A 20,284-nucleotide genomic window follows, 5' to 3' on the forward strand; every position below is an offset into this window, starting at 1 on the left:
CTACTCTTTTTACCAACGAATAGTGGGATTGACCGTCACATTATAACGCCCACACGGCTGAAAGGGCGAGCATGTTTGCTGTGACGGTGATTCGAACCCGCGACCCTCAGATTGCGAGTCGAGCGCGCTAACCACCTGGCCATGTCGGGCCTTGAATATTAGTTTTTCTACTTGTTTTCGTAATGACTTTGTAATTTAACTTTTATCAAAAAATATAATTGTTATTTTTTGACAGGATAGGTGATTTGCCTCCCTGGGCAAATAACATTTGTGTTTATCTTGACATATAGTAAGACAGTTTATGTTATATCTACTTTGCCTAGTTTTATTTTGCCTGGCCTAGTGTTTTTTTCTCTAGTTTCCAGTGAGTTTCTCTCTTTCTTAATGGACTAATAAACCGCAAACATGTATTTTAGGAGACAGTGCTTAAACACTTCAGTTGTGTTGAATTTCATATAAATTAGTTCCGAACATTTCTTTTACTTGTTTGTGAAATTACTGGTTATTTGACTGAAATTGAATATAGCTGAATTGTATTCATATACCATTTTTTTCAGATAATTTACTAAACTCTTATGAATTGCTAACACATTTATGTATCTTAAAACTAAACCTACATTCTCCATCAGAAGACTGGCCACCTTACATTTTAATTCGTAAAAAACTCAGCATGTTTCTTGATTAAATCGTGTTTGTTTGTTTTTGTACTTTTTTTTCATAGTTGATAAATATCTATACGTACATCACAAGGGAAGATTGTGTTGTATTCTATCAAATTTATGGACTATCTGCGCATGACCGTCCTTAATTATGAACTGATGGACTGGAGGGAAAAGAGCATTGAAGAACACCACTGCCAATTCATGGGCTACTCTTGTCTAAACGAATACTAGGATTTGACCATTACTCTTATAATAGACCCAAAGCCCTAAAGTGCGGAGCGCGTTTTTGCGTTGCTGGGCCACGAAACATGAATCTTCAGATTCTCAGTCCGATCGACTAAATATTTACAAGGGAGTAACCTCTACTGCTTTATGCTGGGCATGGACTAGTGATTATTGTTCCAGTCTGAATATCGGATCGTCCAAGATTCGCACCGAGATGTTACTGAACGTGGCCCGCAATATTCGCTGTTGGTGCGTTATGAAAGTGGCAGTTAATCCCGCCCTTTTATTTAAAGGGCTAGACAAAGTGCTTATAATGGAGGGTACTGCTGGCTGGCTACCTTCCTTCTGGTCATTGGTGGCTTTTCTTGAATTCTAAATTAATTTCTACAGAGATGTAGATTTACCTACCAGCTAGTGATTATTTTCAATGAATGTTTAACTTGGCTTTAGTTTATACTCTAATTGAAAGTGTCCCGTTGTGGTATGTTTTCCTATATGTCAGTTCTGGCATGGCCAGGTGGTTAGGGCACTCGACTCGCAATCTGTGGATCGCGAGTTCGAAACCCCGTCCCATCAAACATGCTCGCTATTTCGGCCGTGGGAGTGTTATAATGTTACAGTCAATCCCACTATTCGTTGGTACAAGAGTAGTCCAAGAGTTGGCGGTTGGTGGTGATGCCTAGCTGCCTTCCCTCTAGTCTTTCACTGCTAAATTAGGAACGGCTAGCGCAGATAGTCCTCGTGTAGCTTTGCGCGAAATTCAAAACAAACCAAAACTCAACTGAAGATTCGTGGTTAACATTCCATTGTTGCAAAATCTCATGGGTGCGTTATAAGAATGACGGTCAAATTCCATTATTTGACCAGACAAGAATGACACAAGAGTTAGCAGTGAGTACTGTTGACTAGCTGCCTTTCCTATAGCCTATCAGCTTAAAACTAGGTACAGTATGCGCAGATAGCCATTATGTCATTTTACGCGAAAGCAGAAATAAAATCATACATTTTAAAATAATAGCCGTTCATGTAATGACAATAATTATCTTGGAACGTTAAAAATAAAAGTCCCAACAAGGTTGTATAATATCAGCTATCAATATATATTTTTACCCATATTTAGCATCCTTCTCACTGTGTACCAGAATACCAATAATAGAATAACAATAATAGGAATATAAGAATATCACAGAATACGAATTGTGTGTATTTATATAGTTATATGGATAACGATTCAAAAATGCCCAATACCATGAACTATCAGAATACAAGAAAAGGGTACTCTGTAAAGGTGTATTAGATGGTTCTCAAAGTGTAAACTGGGAAAAGTTAGAATTTTACAAACGAGCCTTATTTAATATTGTTTACACTTAACTCTTTCTGTAACCATTGTTTCTGGGACCATTGTTACCGAAACTCAGACGTATACGTGCTTCTTTTAGGGAGTAAGAAAGGAACTCAGGTATACCAGTTCTTTGTTTACAAGGCAGTCAAAACATGTCGAAGTTGTGAACACACTTAGTTTTATTTGCGCGTTCTTTTGTTACACTTTGTTTTTAATTTACACAATACTCACTTTAAAATTTTGCTATTTTAAACAGCCTACCTTTCAACATATTTGCTTCGTAATATTAGGTGTTTTGTTTGTTTGTTTTAGAGCAAAGCTACATTGGGCTATCTGCTGTGTTCACTGCGGAAAATCTAACCCCGGATTTTAGCGTTGTAAGTCCGTAAACTTACCACTGTTTCACCGGGGTACGTGTATGTGTTTCTTTTCAGAAAGACTTAAACGGAAGTTATTAACGTAACTTTTTGTTTTGTTTGAAGTTAAGCACAAAGCTACACAATGGGCTATCTGTGCTCTGCCCATCATGGGTATCGAAACCCGGTTTCTAGCGTTGTAAGTCCGCATACCGCTGTGCCACTGGGGCTCATTAACGCAACTATTATATTCAAATATTTAAGTATTCTATATGATAATGTGCTTTAAACTTATGTTACTGAACAGCAAGCGACCATATATGAATGGCGTATGACACGTACATACACAAAGATATGGTTTGAAAATCATTCTTTCATGATTCCGTTCTTATCTTTATTTGTTTTCTCCTCTAGTCGCGTAGTCTACCCAAATTCTATACAAGAGTAGAGGCCTACAAGAATCGAGCATCTGCTTTTTCTCTTTTTTCGAAGGTGAATTAATATCTGTTTCTGCAGACTCCACACTATTGGTGCGTGAAATAGCTCAGAGCCTGTCCACCCCTCTAGAATCAAATCCTTAATCTCTTCTCATGAATGACATGATTATTCCGTTACTATTGATCAAAGAAAAAAGTTCTTTACGGAGTCAAACTTAGGATAAAAGTAAAGTAAGCAAAGAATGTTTTAGTTCCCTAGCGACTATACTGGAGTCGATTATTTCAAGTGTAGATAAAAGTTTTGAACGAATATAACAGTGGTGACAGTAAAAACGAACAAAAGGAGAAATGCAATGTAGGAATACAAAGTAAAAATAAACCATTCTACATCTGTCAAAAACGTTCAAAACACTTCACTCCTTACTCAAGAAACGCAAGGGAACAATTAGAAAAGAAACACTAATCGATACATAAAATTTGAACGAAAGCTAGAAACGCAATTATAAGACTATTAAACCGGAGGAGGAGTGCATTTAGGAGTATCTATCGGTATGATAAAGAATATTTAAAATGGTATAAAAACAACATAAATATTGATCAGCCTAAAGTAACCAGAAAGTCCTTCATAAGACAGAAAGATAAAGAGGGCATATGTGTTTATTTCAGTGTAAAGAAAAATAAATACGAAACTAAAGTAAGATTAATCATGCCTACAAAACAAAGAGTAATTCTAAATATATCCCTCTCAGGGGTTAAAGTAAAATTTTTGCTCTAAACATGCCCGCAGACTGAGAGAAAAAATACTGGTGTTTTTCACATTAACTATGTAGCATTTCGATTAATTGAGCTATTTAACTTTATTTCAGATCGCGTTACACTGAAGACTTTACGAAGAGTTAGTAAGCATAAAGGTCTAGAAAAGTAAGACTTTGGGAGCTTCAGTTGATGTGTGGGTTTTTGTGTATTGCATTACACTATGTATAGTAGGTAGTAAACGAGTGTCTAGCTTGGATATGTATTTTTCCTTTTTTATTGCATATTTGTATTGTTGTATTACTGAATGTGATGTCTTTTTATATGCAGTGGAAATGCAGGATAGGATGTTCCCTATCTCCAAACTGTTGTATTTGAAAAATGCCAAAAATAGTTTTTGTTGTGATTTTTATGTTTCTGTTGTTGTTTCAGTGATAAACGGTGAGAAAGCGGCTTTCAACACCCCAACTTTTGCACAGAAACGAGAGCGAACACTGGATATGCTGATAAAGGACTTCTACACTGAACACTTGGCCGACAATCGCGGGGTAAATACATATCTGAGAATTTTCTAAATAAGGTTGAGGTTGGTTATGTTTTCGAATCTGTGTTTCCATCTTTAAATTTCTGATGGAAATTGGCTTTACACCTTTAAACGCTGACTCCTTAACATGCCTCCTACAGGTGTAGCGTATTATTCCTATCCTAAATATACGAAAATTTTTCACCCTTAAGCTACTTCTGCTAGATTACTAGTCTATCATACGGAAAAGCCCAAATGGCAGGCGATATATGGGTTTGAATGAGGATTCTTATCTGAAATTGTTTAAAATATTAACATTCTATGATTTACTTTGTTATTTGGACTATAATATTTATTATCACATTCTAAGTTACTGAAAAATGCAGAGTAAACACTGAGTCAGTACGGATCCATCTTCATCTCCAAAAACTTGGATTCGATATGGGTAATGATTCATTTGTAGTTTCTAATTTATCTGTAGTTTTCTTCTACTCTGTAATTACTTTCTACTACACTGATAAAATACGCAATTCAACATTTCATTCTTTCTAACGTAGCCCATCCATCTAATTGTTATCTAAATTGCACGTGGTATTAGGCATCAAATCTACAATGGCATTGCTATATTAGCGTGCGAGCACATTCAACCTCTTTCATATTAGCGTGCGAGCACGTTTAAACCTTTACCTGATATTGTACTTGTTTATGTTCTCAGTTATTCATTTTTTTTTAAATTTAAAATAATTTATTTTTATGTTTGCAGTTACTTGTAGAATTAAGAAAATTTAACAGAGAAATCAAGACTGTCGTGTTTACGGTCCTATGTTGTCGTTAACATCGACGTTTCTCAAAGTGTAAGTTGCGGACCACTGGTGGTAGTCCGAGGCTGTTCGAGCTTAAAGCCAAATATGAGACTGAAGCTCGCCAGCTTGGAAACAAACATCAACTCATTGGTGTCTCATCAAAATAAGCGCGAAAACGGGTGGGTTTGGACTGTTAGGTGGTTCGTAGGGTCTTTTACCCTGCCGAAGTGGTCGCGGCCGAAAATCTTTGAGAACCACTGGTTTAACTTACTATTAATACAAGTGTTTATTTATTTATGGCAATCTATTGCGTTTAAGAACAATTTTCAGTGCATTTTTAAAGAACAAACAAATATCAAACTTACTTTAACCGTTAGAATCGATATTAGTTTTTAATTGAACGACGTAACGAAGTGTGTGTTTCGTTGATCGAAGACTGGTGATAAATAAAAGCTCGAAATTCTATGGTAGCTTACTGTGTTTCCATTTTTCTTTTCTACTTATTTCAAATTTAATTCTTGCATTTCAAAAAGTATACGAAACTCGGGTCTTTAGAAAACACTTGAATATATTTTGGTCCAATTACGCTTTCTTATATAGACAATGTTGAACAGAAGAGCTTTCAGTGACGTACTTCCGGAAGCATCACGTGGTTCACGAAGAAAGGAAGAAGCCCGCCAGGTCGAATTTGTTCGGATCGGCCAGGTAATATTCTTCCGTTATTCCCCTTTCTTCATTTGTATGCTTAAGAAATATAAAATGCATCAACGTCAATACTTTTTTTTCCCCTCCTCAATACGTTATACTAATTCTATAATTAGTTTTTGATTTAAAAAAATAGCAATAACTTCTATGAAATATCACATTCGATTTCATATTTCAAAATGTTTATAAAAACATTCCATAAGTGTAATAACTGATTTTGTTAATATAGAATATTTTAATGTATAGTTGATTATTAGTAATATAAAATCGAATATCAAAGAAAATAATGAAACATTGTACGAAACATCTTATTCATATTCGTACTATTAAGATATTGCTTACAAGTTCGAAAAACTATTCAAAATGCAATGAATAATTATCAGCAACTGACATTTTGAACAAGAATCCAAGTATATGAGTTTTCCAACCTGCTATATTATTGTTTGTTTGCTGTTAATTGATTGTTGATTGATTGTTTGAATTTATGCACAAAGCTACACAATGGGCTATCAGTGCTCTGCCCACCACAGGTATCAAAACCCGGTTTCTAGCGTTGTAACTCCGCAGACATACCGCTAGGCCACTGGGGGGCATTTGCTGTTAAATACAAAGTTTTTCAGCAGACATCTGTGCTCTGCCCACTGCGTGTATCGAAGCCCAATTTTTAGCGTTATAAGCCCCCATGGTGACCGCTGAGCTACTGGGTAGGAATGAAATGTTAAAAGTTTATAATAATGTCATGAAATACAAGAAATAAGAATGAAAAATCTATTGTTTTGTACCTGAGACATTCATACATTTCAGTAAATACAAAATAAAATTGTTTTATAAGTTGTAATTAGTCCCCCAGTGGCTCAGTGTAGGCTTACGAAACTAAAACTCCGGTTTCGACACCTGTAGTGGGCAGAGCATAGGTGGCCCATTTTGTAGTTTTGCGCTTAAGAACTAAAGTTGTAATTGTATTAAACAAAAGTTGGAAAGCTATCAAAAAGCTCATTAATTTTCAAAATTAATTCATTTAGAAGTCGCTGAAATTATGCTTAAAAAGTATTTTTATGTAAATATTCTGACTAGTAGTTTCAAATTTTTTTTGAGGAAAACTGTTTTTCTTTATTTTACCAAAAAATAAGTCCTACTCTATAAAGCTAGATAATTCAATGTTTTTTTTTGTATTATCTAGCTAATTCGACACCTGTCGTTCTTATTTTAAAGCTTATTATACAAAAAGCTAATTCATTTAATACAAAATTACCGACATTGTTAGTTGATTTTTTTTCCGTTTCACAATTTATTGTTAAAATACTGTACGTGGTTTTTATAGTGCTTATGCATTATTTCGAGCCTTTAAAACAAATGATGGATATATCAAATATTTAAATTTTCAGGCACTGAAATTGGATACTATAGTCAAGGGAGATGCTCCAACTAGCCTGGCTACTACCAGTTTATTTAAAAGAGAAGTTAGTAATGAATTTCTCTGTAATAATAGATTAATATTGACGATATAATTATAAGGTTCAGGATATATATGTGTGTGTGTATATATTAAGTATTCAGAAAACCGGATTTTACATACATCTACTAAAACGTAAATACGCCTAATTAAAGTATTCAACTGGCAGAAATTTATTTAATACAGAAATTATTTTGAACCCTAAATGGCATACATATGCTTTAGTATTCTTGACAAATCAGGGTACGAATATTTGAGACCCTAAAATCGAAAGAGATGGCCAGTTTTCCTTATTTTCATGCCAAAATTGCCAATATTCTATACGACAGATGTAGTTTCCTTATTCATTTTATGTAGTTAAATATATGGCATGATAGATGGCCAGTTTTCCTTATTTTCATGCCAAAATTGCCAATATTCTATACGAGAGATAGAGTTTCCTTATTCATTTTATGTAGTCAAATATATGCCATGATTACCATTATGTCCCTAACACTACGTATAGAAACTGATTCTGCTTTATGTACTTTTGGCTTTTAAATGTATTCATTACCGCGACAGTCACAAAACTGATATTGAATTCTTTATCCTTATCTCTCTTTACAGTTTTTCCTTCCATCTTTGCTTTTAAACGCATAGTTTTATAACAAGAACTTGGATGTATTATTCACTATCCAAATGTAAAAACGAAATATAACTTCAAGAAATATGAAACGTGAAAAGTAATGTTAGTAATGCGGTCTTAAAGAACAGAAAAAAAAAATGCCAGTGAAACCGATCAAATGATCAGTTTTACCATCTTGTACTTGTACATTTTCATAAAATTCTGCTGTAATCTGTTTTGCAATTTCTCTTGTGGTATTTTTTTTATCATCTCCCTCGATAGTCTGGTGAATTATTTAATCTCAAGGGACATTCCGTATTTTATAGATATATCACATCAGCATAAAAACAACATATTAGAAATGAAATTTGTAGTTGTTGTTGTTTTAATGTTACTATATTATATATATATATATATATATACTAACTTTTTGTACGTATGTTTTGTATTCACATTGTTTGTGCATCAAAATAGATTGGTTGTAATGGCAAAATCATCTGCAAACTGATTTGGTGTAAAATTTAAAGACTTTCTTATTGCGTTACATTGAAAACTTTATGATATACTTTCTTGAAAGTTTTAAGCATGACATATGAGATTTGAACATATTTTATATTTTTATTATATTAATCAACGTTGGTATGTAAGACCGTTTTTTCTTGAAGTTCTATTTACTTGTTTCAGTTAGCAATTTTAACATTAATTTAACTCTTCACTAAATTATTATAGCCATGGGAACCGCAATGCTTTTATCCAGACTTTCCTCATGACATCGTATGTGGAGATTCTTGGGGTAAGACATTTTAAAGTTTCACAGTTCTAGAGTCAGGTATTCCTCTAAAAACTATTTATCTTCTAATTGAAATGTTTCTTCATTGTTTTAGAATAAGAGCGTGATTTCTCTCAAATGATGTATCTACAGAAACTAACGTACATATGTAAAGTAAAAATCCACTTTATTTGTCTTAGAAATGTTTATGTTAATAGAACTGAACTCAGCAAGTTTTTATTGTTTAACTAAAATGAATCTTAAACGTTTTAGATTTAGCATTGATCACATATACATAGCATGCTAAATATAAGTTAAAATTGTTATAATTTTTGACGTGAGATTTTTTATTCAAGGATAAGCATGGACAAGATACCTTTCTGTTTTAACAGGCGTTAAATTCGTCCGATTTTTTTTAAATAAGGATGATTTTTATTTCCATATATTATATTAATAGTGCGTTTTTAATTTTATTTCTAGGTTTTGTAAACTAAACGTAAAAGACTCATAAACTTTTTAAACACAAACATTGAGAGATACTTTCCAATAATTACCTAACATACAGAACGATTCTAACATTGTCAAACAACGATTTATAGGCATAATGAAATGGTATATTTTGGAGGAACATACTACAGATCATTGATTCGTCTTCCTTAAGTATGATATATGTTTGTTTGTAATTATGCACAAAGCTACACAATGGGCTATCTGTGCTATGCCTGCCACGCGTATCGAAACCCGAATTCTAGCGTTGTAAGTCCGCAGACATACTGCTGTGCCACGGGGGGGGGGCAGTATGATATATAACTATAGACATAATGAAATGGTATATTTTGGGGGAGCAGTCTTGATCAGTCTTCCTTAAGTATGATCTATAACTAAGTATACAGGGTTTATATGCAAGTACAAAGACAAAAGACGCAAAGATTTAATGTTAAGAAATTATATATCTCGGGGCAGGATAATAGATAAAGACAAGGTCAAGGCTGGTCAAGTGTGTGAGCGAAGGCTATGTAAATAAATTCAGCCAAATTCGACTAATACTGCTAGGGCCATTATCTCGGTTTAGTGAAAGATTGCCGCTTTGACGATTTCCGTTGTTTCTAAGCAATCTATTTATTTATTTTAGTTTTGGCTTCGTTTCGTCCCAACGTATCTTGTTACCTGGTTCAAATTGATGACATGCTCAAAAAAGATATCTGAAACTCACATCTACGCACGTAATTTTTGTGTTCTTTGTGCCTTATTTCCAAGGAACTTGACGTTTGTCCCATATATATTTCTTCCCACACTTGTATGAGATACTATATGTGCCTTGCTTTTCTTCCTTCTTTCTTTCAGGTTAGGTAGTAAAGTGTTCATCTTATGTGAAGACTTAAATATAGTTTTATTCCAATGTTAAGTTATTAAATAGATTGGTCATTTGACTAGCAATTTATGGAACAGAAGGAAAATGAAACCACTTTATGTTGTTGATAGAGGAAAGGTTACAGTTAACATTTTTCACGGTTTCGAAGTTTAATTAAAGTTCTATCTATGAGGTTAGGGTTGAAACTTTTAGATATGGCTACATTCTTTAAGTAATTCAGTTTGGTTTGTACATAGTTATATAGGGCGGTTTACATATGTGAAGTAGGAGGATATTTTTTAGGACAGGTTTTGTTTGTTTATTTGTTTGAAATTTCGCGCAAAACTACACGAAAGCTATCTGCGCTAGCCGTCCGTAATTTAGCAATGAAAGACTAGAGGGAAGGCAACTAGTCATCACCACCCACTGCCAACTCTTGGGCTACTCTTTTACCAACGAATAGTGGGATTGACCGTCACATTATAACGCCTCTACGGTTGAAAGGAAGAGCACGTTTGGTGGGATGGGGTACGAACCCGCGACCCTCAGATTAAGAGTCAAGAGCCCTAACCACCTGGCCATGGCAAGACTTTAGGTCAGATAATGACTAGATATCATATGTGGAGGCATGGTAACGTCATATACTGGTGGTCACTTTATTGTTTTCTCTTTTTGACGTTAAGACCTACGTTAGATTCTACTTCACGAGTAAAATCTATGATCTTTGGTCTCAAGAAGATATCTTAGTGACCTTCGACATAAAATCTCTCTTTCATTTTATGCTTGTCGAACAGGCCTTACCCTGTTTAATAAAAAATTAAAATAGAACAAGATAATCGTGATACAAACCACCTATCAATCTAACAAAATATCGTATAAGAAACACTTACTTTATCTACGAAGGCCAGTTTAATATAAAAAAAAATGCGATCTCCCCTTTCCCGTCCTCTTAGTGACCTCTACCACATGTCTGTTCTAGAATAACTATTTGGGAATAAATTCACACACATCAAGAAAACTGAAGATACGTTGACGATATTTTTATTGTGTGGCGACATGGGAAAGATAACCTACTCAATTTTTAAATACCTTGAGTATAATCTAACAACTGTATTCCCTCTTTAGGTGTTAGCATAAAAAGAGAAAACAGTAAAGTGACCACCAACATATACAGAAAACCCTATACCGTCACCATGCCACCATACATAATATCTAATCACCACCTGTCACAAAAACTATCCTCCTACTCCACCTATGTGAAGCCTGCTATACAACTTTGTACCCGTAAAGAAGACTTCAAAGTGAATTGATAGATAAGAGCTTTTATTAAACTTCAAAACCGTAAAAAATATTATGTTAAGTCTAGCCTTCCCCTATCAACAACATAAGGTGTAACAAATTGGTTTCATTCTCTTCTACGCCATAAACTGTTAATGAAATTATCAGTCTATTTAAGAACTTAACATTGATGTAAAAACTATATTTACATCTTAGCATAAGATAAAACACCTTACTACCTAACATGAGAAACCTCTACTGAAGGAACAAAAGCAAGACATATATAGTATCTCATACAAATGTGGGAAGAAATATATAGGACAAACGTAAACTTCTTTGGAAATAAGGTCCAAAGAACACAAAATTACACGCGCAGAGGTGAGTTTCAAATATCCTTTTGAACATGTCATCAATTTGAATCAGGTCACAAGATACTTTGAGGCGTAATATTGTTTTCCCTACACCCACCCGAAACTAAAAAAAGAAAGAGACTGTTCAGAAGCAATAGAAATCATCAAAGAAGACGATCTTTCACTAAACCACGATAATGGACCTAGCAACATCATCTCAATTTGGCTGAGTTTATTCACTTAGCTTTCGCTCTGAAACTTAACCAGTCTTGACCTTATCTTTATATATATTCCTTTTGCTAGGGGACATCATTCCTTACCATTTTGCGTTTTTTGCCTTTGTATATAAATCATGTAGGCTTACCTTTAGAACTTACTTGAAAAAGACATGTAGTATGTTTCCACTTCACTATGCTTATAAATCATTATTTGTCAATTTACTATTGATAGACTTGTGTTTTTTGCTAACATTTCTTCGTAAATTTATACTATAGAAACACTAGTATAGAGTTTTACGGCTGAAATATTTGGAGGAGTAAAATTCCGTTTGTTATTAGTAACAAAAAAAAGAGGTCGTCATTCCATAGAAAGCATACTTTTTTGAAAACACTCTTCAATTATTTAGGAAAAATATGTACTATATACCGTTCATTGAAGAGCCGTCAATCCAGCAATGTATAAATAGCACGCCTCCTTCGCCAAAGTCGTATGAGATGATCATGATACACTGTTAAGAAATTTCTTATGTAATCATCTGTAAAACTAATCACAGTTATAACTAAAAGAAAAAAATGTGACCTTTAGGCGCTATCAAGTAATCGCGTTTCGTTTCTTCTATTGGGCCTCATTCTCCTAAATAACTAGGGAATAAAACATCAACTAAGAATACGAAACCGTATTTAACAGTCAAGTACTAATAAATAGAGTTTTCTCTCTCCATACAGGAGAAAATCGATTGATTCTAGCCGCTGAAGCTGGCGTGTTTCTTTTAGAAGGTAAGTAAATGTCACGAAAATGATAAATGGCGTATACTTCCATTAACCAGGTCTATTCATTTTTTGATTCTAGCCGCTGAAGCTGGCGTGTTTCTTTTAGAAGGTAAGTAAATGTCACGAAAATGATAAATGGCGTATACTTCCATTAACCAGGTCTATTCATTTTTTTCTGACAGACTTTTCCGCAACAATGAAGTTAAATATCCCTGTGTCTAATACTTTCATAGATATATTATTTTCTTTGGAATTCCCGGCTATTTTATTGTGAAGCAATGTTTTTTTCAAAATTAAAAAAAAATGTTTGAATTGTTTTTCCAATATAGAAAAGCAATATCGTAATTTTAACCATTTAATAACTACCTGTTTTTTACTTACTATTGTTGTTAATGGTCCTTAGAAGGAACGGCTCACCGACAAATCTTTGACAAAACCATACAAGCCAAACAGCTGAATGTAGTGGAAGCTCATGGAATCCTTTTGTTTAGAGCTGACAAAGGTAGGTGTCGCTGGAGTGTTCCTTCTGCTACTTCTGAATCATAGTTATAAGCAAAGAAATGTTTTGGCAATGTATTTTTAATTACGCAAGAATACATCGAGCAATTGAGAAGGAACACTCCAGCGACATTTGCCTTTGTTGGCTAGAAACAAAAGAATTTCATGAGTTTCTACCAGATTCAGCTGTTGAAACATGTCGAGCAATTCGTTATTTATTTAGTCTGAAACTTTTCTTTTTTGAGTAACACTAATACGTTAAGAATGTTGTTAGTTTTAGGATTAGAAACTCAATCCTTACAAGTGCTTGAATTCTAAGTTAATTAGTTTTCACTTCTAGACTGTGCATTTAAAGAAGAAATGTTCACAATGCTCGTATCTGCGTATCTTTGTTACAAATCGTGCAAATAAAAATTTACAAAATCAGTTATTATGGCTTATAATACATAGAATGACGAAATAAGTATGATCACATCAAATAGAGAATCAGTGTCGTCCCATCAGGGGGATGGGAGGGATAAAACGGTAAATTTACGAACTTATAACGCTAAAATCGGGGGTTCGATTCTATAGAGTACAGGTAGTTCAATGTATAGCTTTGCACTCAGAAAAAAACAGCAGGATCAATGCTAACTTATCACAAAACATCTCGCTTCAGATTGCCTTGGCAGGGATCGGACGTAAAATATCAGGGGTTTATCAGAATTTGATGAAACTTATATAGGACGTAACATACGATGAGATATGACAATTACATTTTACAGTTTTTATATCGGACAAAAATGAATCGAGTTATAATTGGCCACATCATCAGCATAAACCCCGAAATTAATGATACTACCTCTTGTGTAACCGACGGGTCAGCTACGTGAGCCTTGACAGTACCTCTTGTTGTGTAACCGACGGGTCAACTACGTGAGCCTTGACAGTACTTCTTGTTGTGTAACCGACGGGTCAGCTACGTGAACCTTGACAGTACCTTTTGTTGTGTAATCGACGGGTCAACTACGTGAGCCTTGACAGTACCTCTTGTTGTGTAACCGACGGATCAGCTACGTGAGCCTTCTTCTTCTTTGTCCTTCGTTGCATCTGTGTTTTAGTACCAGAACCTAATAAAGCTTCAGCAGATAACTCCAAGCCTCGCTGACCGTGACTGAAACATTGCTATGTCATTATCAATCACCAAGATGTTCAACTTGCAACGTGTGCAGTCATATGGATGTCATCTCGATGGACTTGTTGACAGCCTTTGTCGAGGTACATTCATCTATCAAGCCCAAAGATGTTGTGGCGGCACTCAGAAATAGGTTTGGTGATGACTAGGACAGTATTGATAATAATAATAGCCTTTCACCAGATCAGAAGATCAAGAACAAGGTCTCCAACCTCAAACAGACAATGAGCAAAGGTCACGTAATTTGATTTGATAGTGAAAAAAAGAGATGATAAATTCGTGTGCATGACTGTCGTTGCTAAGAAAGTGTGGCCACTCCGAAATCCCGTATCTCTTTGACTGTTTTATAACTCCAGATTGATGCATATTTGGAAACATATACTTAATATATATTTAATATACTTAAAAATTGTATTACCCATCACATTGTTCTTTCTGTACCTCTAATAAATTGATTTATCGAACAAGGTATGATCTAAGTGTTTGGTTGAATAACAGTGGCAAAGCTTTTACTGGATAATTAATGTGCCACCTTATCCCTTAAATATTCAAATAGTATTTGATCACGATCTTGGACAATTTTGAAATTTGAAGTGATGCTAAGTGTCATGAGAAACAGTAATTCCGCTAGTGTAAAGGCTGTATACCAAAGTTAAGTACATATATGTTTTCTTATGGAAGAACTTTAGTCAGATAAAAGTCATGTAAAGAGGAGGGGCCAAAAAAAATACTAAGAATCATGTATAAGCGTTAATATTTAAAAAAATAAATGTCCTTGAATAACATTATTATTTTGAACATTTTTTTGGGGGTATTGCACTTCATCTGGCTTGAAAAAATAAAAAAATGTTCTAAATGAGACATATGACTGCATCTTTATAAAACTTAATCATCAAATGTAAAATATAGTAGTTCTCAATAACTTACATAGCATTAACATCTTGGAATAATGGTACTTCTCATTTTTGGTAGCCATTTTGTTTGAGTGCAGGGTGAATTTCAAACTTTGCCCTAAAATTTAATAGACATAAAAACTGGATTCAGTACCACAAAAATAATGGAGAAAACAATATTTGAAAAGTCTTATCATAACAGTAGTATACAAAGTTAGCTCTCGTCGTGTTTTTTGGCGGCCATTTTGTTTTCTACCTGTTATAATCTTCACAGTTGCAGCTTGGCCGACAGGGAAAAGGAATTTAGTTCACATCATTTAGAAAAAAAAAAACATCTACCAACATTTACTCAAAAAATGCCCGACAATGTTAAGTTTTTTTGAAAATCGGACTACTCTATAACACAAATTATAGCAGCTTTAAAAATCTCCATCAAAGACCAGCAGTTCTATATAGCTCCTTCGCTTTTCACGAATAACTACGGTATAACAAGTGCCATAGAATTCACTATACGACACTGCTTAGAACATGTGTGCTTTTAAAGTCTAATATATGGTGGAGTTTTTAAATTTTATATACAATATATACGAAATTGAGTAAACTTTTATTTCACTTATTACAAAAAATTACATAGATATATAGATCTGAGCGTAAATTATATGCGACTCTGAAAATAGTCTAAACTAGCTGCATGCCCTCAAATACTTTATGAAAGAAATTGCTTCTTAACTTCTAGCTTGCCCTAAAGAATCTTAGATTTTTCTTTTCGATGATCTTTATGTTAGTAGAGTTTTAAAAGCTCGAAGTAACTGTTCACTTTATATTTATTTCTTAGAACAAACTTACATGTTCCTAGTTATTACCTAAAATACCTCATAATTTGGTATGATTAAAATAGGTTTTTATTAACATTACCTTACGATGAGATGCTTATTAGATTTAATAATCAAACTGTGAAGTCCAACAATAATACAATAAAACTTGTCCTAGACTAACTTATCAAAATCAACAGTTAGTTGAGAGCCTTCAACATTGAGATACCTTAATCTGTAAACGTAAAATGTCAAGCAATTTTAACAATTCCATCGCTCTTCTTGCAATAATGACAATAGAATGTACCATAGCATTATACAATACTATTTAAAACAAATGTGTTTTTGAGTCTAACATTTGTAAAGAATGGTCTGATTCTTTCTTCTTCTTCTTTTTTTCTCGCTTTAAACTGACGTTTAAAAGAAATTATTTGTATATTTGCTGCTTGAATATTAAGAAAACACCATAAAAGCATTTTACCTTTGGATTATGTCCAGACTACAGTTTTTCTGGTTGTGGGTCTTGTAAGATGGAGGGATTCCTTGCAGAGCTATTCTCAACCAAGTTGAATTCACTTAGCATTTATCAGCACTGGAGATTATAGTGTAGGTATGAGATGGAAGGCTATCTTGTATCTAGTTTATAAACAAAATACCCCCTGCAGTATACATATTAGTTTATTATGTCAAATGAAACATGAAACTTTTGTTTTTCATTACATGCACTTCCCACAATTATTATATAAAGTACTTTCAAGAGAAACTTTTCTTCCTCTCTCTTATTTCACAAATTATGTTTATGTTTCATGTTTTCATTGTACATAGGTAGAGATAGCAGAATCCATGTGTTTAGGCTCTCAGATTTCGAAAACCAACCCAAAGAAAATGGTGTTCGAAATAAAACAGACATCCGGGATCAAAAGCTCGAAAAAACGAAAGGTATTTACATTAAGAAATTAACTTTTGCTAAAGAATATTAGATATAACATTACTGTTCGAGTGACTTTCTGTTATTTAATATATCTTTACATTTACGTATTTTATCAACCATAGTTCAGTCGTGAAATATGAGGTATTTTGTTAGCCATAGTTCGGTCGTAAAGTATGAGGTTTAATGTTTTTAAATATAATTTCATATGGTGTATTTGCATAAGACAGCAGTTAATAATACGTAGTTATCTAAATTTTGAACTATTTGACAAGCATATTGAGCACTAAACTTATGAAATAAACCCTCTTTCCAAAATATTTCAATTAATTTCAGTCATGACGAAGAACAAATTTTACTCAATATAATTTGTTAGTCATTTACAAGTTGTCAGTAAATTTGATTTTGCAGTAGGAGTTTTTATTCACATTTCTTTTGATTAGTCCGTTACGAATTTTAAACAATAATAAAAACAAGAATTTGAAGTTAATTTTTTCTACTGAAAGTAACTTCTCATGAAGCCTGTCCGTTGACAACAGAAGTCACCAGTTAGGCTTAACAGATGCACCAGCTAAAATATCAATAACCTCATATTAAGGATTAAAGCGCTTCTCTCGTTCAAACGATTTACACCATAACCCAGATTAAACTAGATTTATAGATAGACTGGGCGTCGTTTAGTGGTTATCGTACCTGGACTGTTAGTACAAGGGTTCATGGCTCGCGTCTTATTGCCACAAAAACTCGGTCTGCACTTTGGGACAGTAGGGGCGCTATAACTATCTATATATATTTAAGCTGTAGTCATCCCTCGTTGGACGTAGCTCTCCGTCAGACCAGTCCAGTATTTCCTATTCTTACCATACCGTGTCCATCTGATTCCTGCTTCCGCCACTAAATCGTCCCTCTATCTTCTCTTTTGCCTTCCCTTAGATCTTTTCCCTGTCCTAGGTTGCCATTCCATTGTTTTTAATGTCCACCTATTATCGGAATATCTTGCTACATACCCAGCCCATTTCCACTTCGTTCTTAGAATGAAGCTTACTGCATCTATTATATTTGTTGTTTTTCTTATTCTGTCATTTCTCCATCTGCCTTGTAGTGTTATATATCTTTGTGTAGTTTCTATCTTTTTCCTTATCTATTTCGTTAGTGCCCATGTTTGACTGCCATATGTTAAGGTTGGTAGTACACACTGATCCATGAATTTTTTCTTCAAAGTAATGGGGATATCTTGATCCTCTAGAATTTCTTTATACATTCCAAAACATCGCCATGTTGTCTGTATTCTTACCATAATTTCTTTTCTTGTTGTGTTTTTCATTTTGAGGTTTTATCCCAAATATTAGTACTCTGACACTTTCTCTATTTCTTCATTCTCAATTTTGATGGCATCTGTGTCATGATAGTTGGTCATACATTTCTTTTTTCCCTTATGTATTTTTAATCCTGCTTTCTTGCTACTGGCGTTCAAACTGTTTAATAGGGCTTCCATTTTTTTGTTGAATTGGCGCTATAACAGTGACAGACAAATCCCACTATTCTATCAGATGAGGTTAGCTATAAAGTTTAGCAATGGATACTGTTGACTGGTTCATTAACTTTAATCTATCACCTCAAAACTAGGGAAATAGGGACAGATATGTATAGATAAACTTCGTTATGTAGCTTTGCGCGAAAATTGTGAAACAAACAAACCTACTCTGTAAAAAGCACATCCAGAATTTTACTATCCCTTATTAAAACAAAAATATATTAACTAATAACACAATCATCAATATCTATTGGTGTATATGTTTTTAAGTAGAGGAAATGAATATTAAAGTAAAAGCTGAAGGCACCATTTCTTTTATGGTAAAAGTTAATTCTGTATGTTGTAGAATTAGATTTCATCGAAGTATTACATTTTCAATAATAGAACATAAATGTTGTTTTGAAACTAATTTTTACTTAGATTTATTTATCAGTAGTCGTTCTTCCAGTTATAGCGTTTCTCACTCATTTCACAGGTTGCCATTTATATGCCATCAGCCGTCCTGGTGACAGTCACCTTCGTATGGTTGTGGCGGTTGGACGCCGGTTACTGGTGCTACAGTGGCGCCACTCCGCGGCGTGGACGGCATGGTGTGCTTCTTCAGATACTGACACTGTAGATGGATTCCACTTTATTAGGGTAAAACAACATTTATTTATTTGTTTGTTTTTTATTCATAAGATGATAGACATTAGTAAAATTAAAATATAGTCAAACATAAATCAAAAATTAATGGCATACACATGAAAAACAAAACAAAAAAAAACTAGTACACAAGTCATTTAGATATTGCCCCCCAGTGGCACAGCGGTATGTCTGCGGACTTACAACGCTAGAATCCGGGTTTCGATACCCGTGGTGGGCAGAGCACAGATAGCCCATTGTGTAACTTTGTGCTTAATTACAAACAAACAAACATTTAGATATTAAATTGCTATAAAAATTGGTATCCAAAATGAATATATGAATATGTTGCCTATTGCTTCTGTATGTACAGCCTCATCAATGAATATGTTGCCTATTGCTTCTGTATGTACAGCCTTATCAATCGCGACAAGAAGAGATGTTTACTAATTCTGTCATAGGAACTGTAGTCATTGCATTATATATATATATAGGTAGTGAAGACTTTCTTGCATCGTCATAAATCATACAGTTTTCACACGACAATAGTTAGTTTCTTTTATGAAAACAGCGCTGTTTCTTGGAAGAAACGTGAAGTTTAAATCTATGATATGAAACTTGTAACTTCTACTTTTAATTAAACTCCGCGGAATATTTACTGTGTACGTAAAATACATAAAAAATCATCATATGGTGAGTTACAATAAAAATTATATTTAATTAAACAAGCTTTTTGATTCTAGTTATACATAAAACCAATTACTATTTTTCTTTACTTTAGTATGTGGCGTTTCCATTAGTTCACAAACCTGATGGTGCATTTTAGTAACAATATCCAATGATCTGCTTGATTAACAAAACGCCCACATGTCATGTTGGTATATTGAAACTTGAAATAATTCAGTTTACTCTGATGTTTGAACTGTCTATTAAACTCTAACAAGAGATATTTAGCAAATACAACACAATTTAATGTATTTGTTAATGCCAAGAACTTGAACTAATATACGTATAGGAAAATATTTTGTTCCGGTGTTATTCTTTCGAAAAGTAATGTTTTTCTTAACAACGGTATATAGACACTGTACTTAATTGTATACAAAATTTACGCGCATTTGTATAACACTCTGAGCTGAGTTGAAAAGTGTTTTCGTGTTTTTAATCTTCTTAACATAATTTATCATTTCTTCCTGAGTTATTTCACTTCTGAAACTCTAACGT

General features: G+C 33.8%; 1 protein-coding gene across 7 annotated transcripts in view; it reads left to right on the plus strand.

The window, feature by feature from the left end:
- The window catches only part of LOC106459793 (GTPase-activating Rap/Ran-GAP domain-like protein 3), a 427,929-nt gene that overhangs the window by 376,247 nt on the left and 31,398 nt on the right, over positions 1-20,284 (plus strand). For all 7 annotated transcript variants that reach the window (XM_022386650.1, XM_022386642.1, XM_022386656.1 and 4 more), the window contains 8 exons: positions 4,208-4,323; positions 5,702-5,806; positions 7,192-7,266; positions 8,593-8,656; positions 12,556-12,606; positions 13,004-13,102; positions 16,803-16,916; positions 18,915-19,078. In XM_022386650.1, coding sequence (XP_022242358.1) covers positions 4,208-4,323; positions 5,702-5,806; positions 7,192-7,266; positions 8,593-8,656; positions 12,556-12,606; positions 13,004-13,102; positions 16,803-16,916; positions 18,915-19,078 — 788 coding nt within the window. The remainder of the gene's footprint in view (positions 1-4,207; positions 4,324-5,701; positions 5,807-7,191; positions 7,267-8,592; positions 8,657-12,555; positions 12,607-13,003; positions 13,103-16,802; positions 16,917-18,914; positions 19,079-20,284) is intronic.

The sequence above is a fragment of the Limulus polyphemus genome, unplaced genomic scaffold (genome assembly GCF_000517525.1).
Source record: "Limulus polyphemus unplaced genomic scaffold, Limulus_polyphemus-2.1.2 Scaffold30, whole genome shotgun sequence".
Classification (NCBI taxonomy): domain Eukaryota; kingdom Metazoa; phylum Arthropoda; class Merostomata; order Xiphosura; family Limulidae; genus Limulus; species Limulus polyphemus.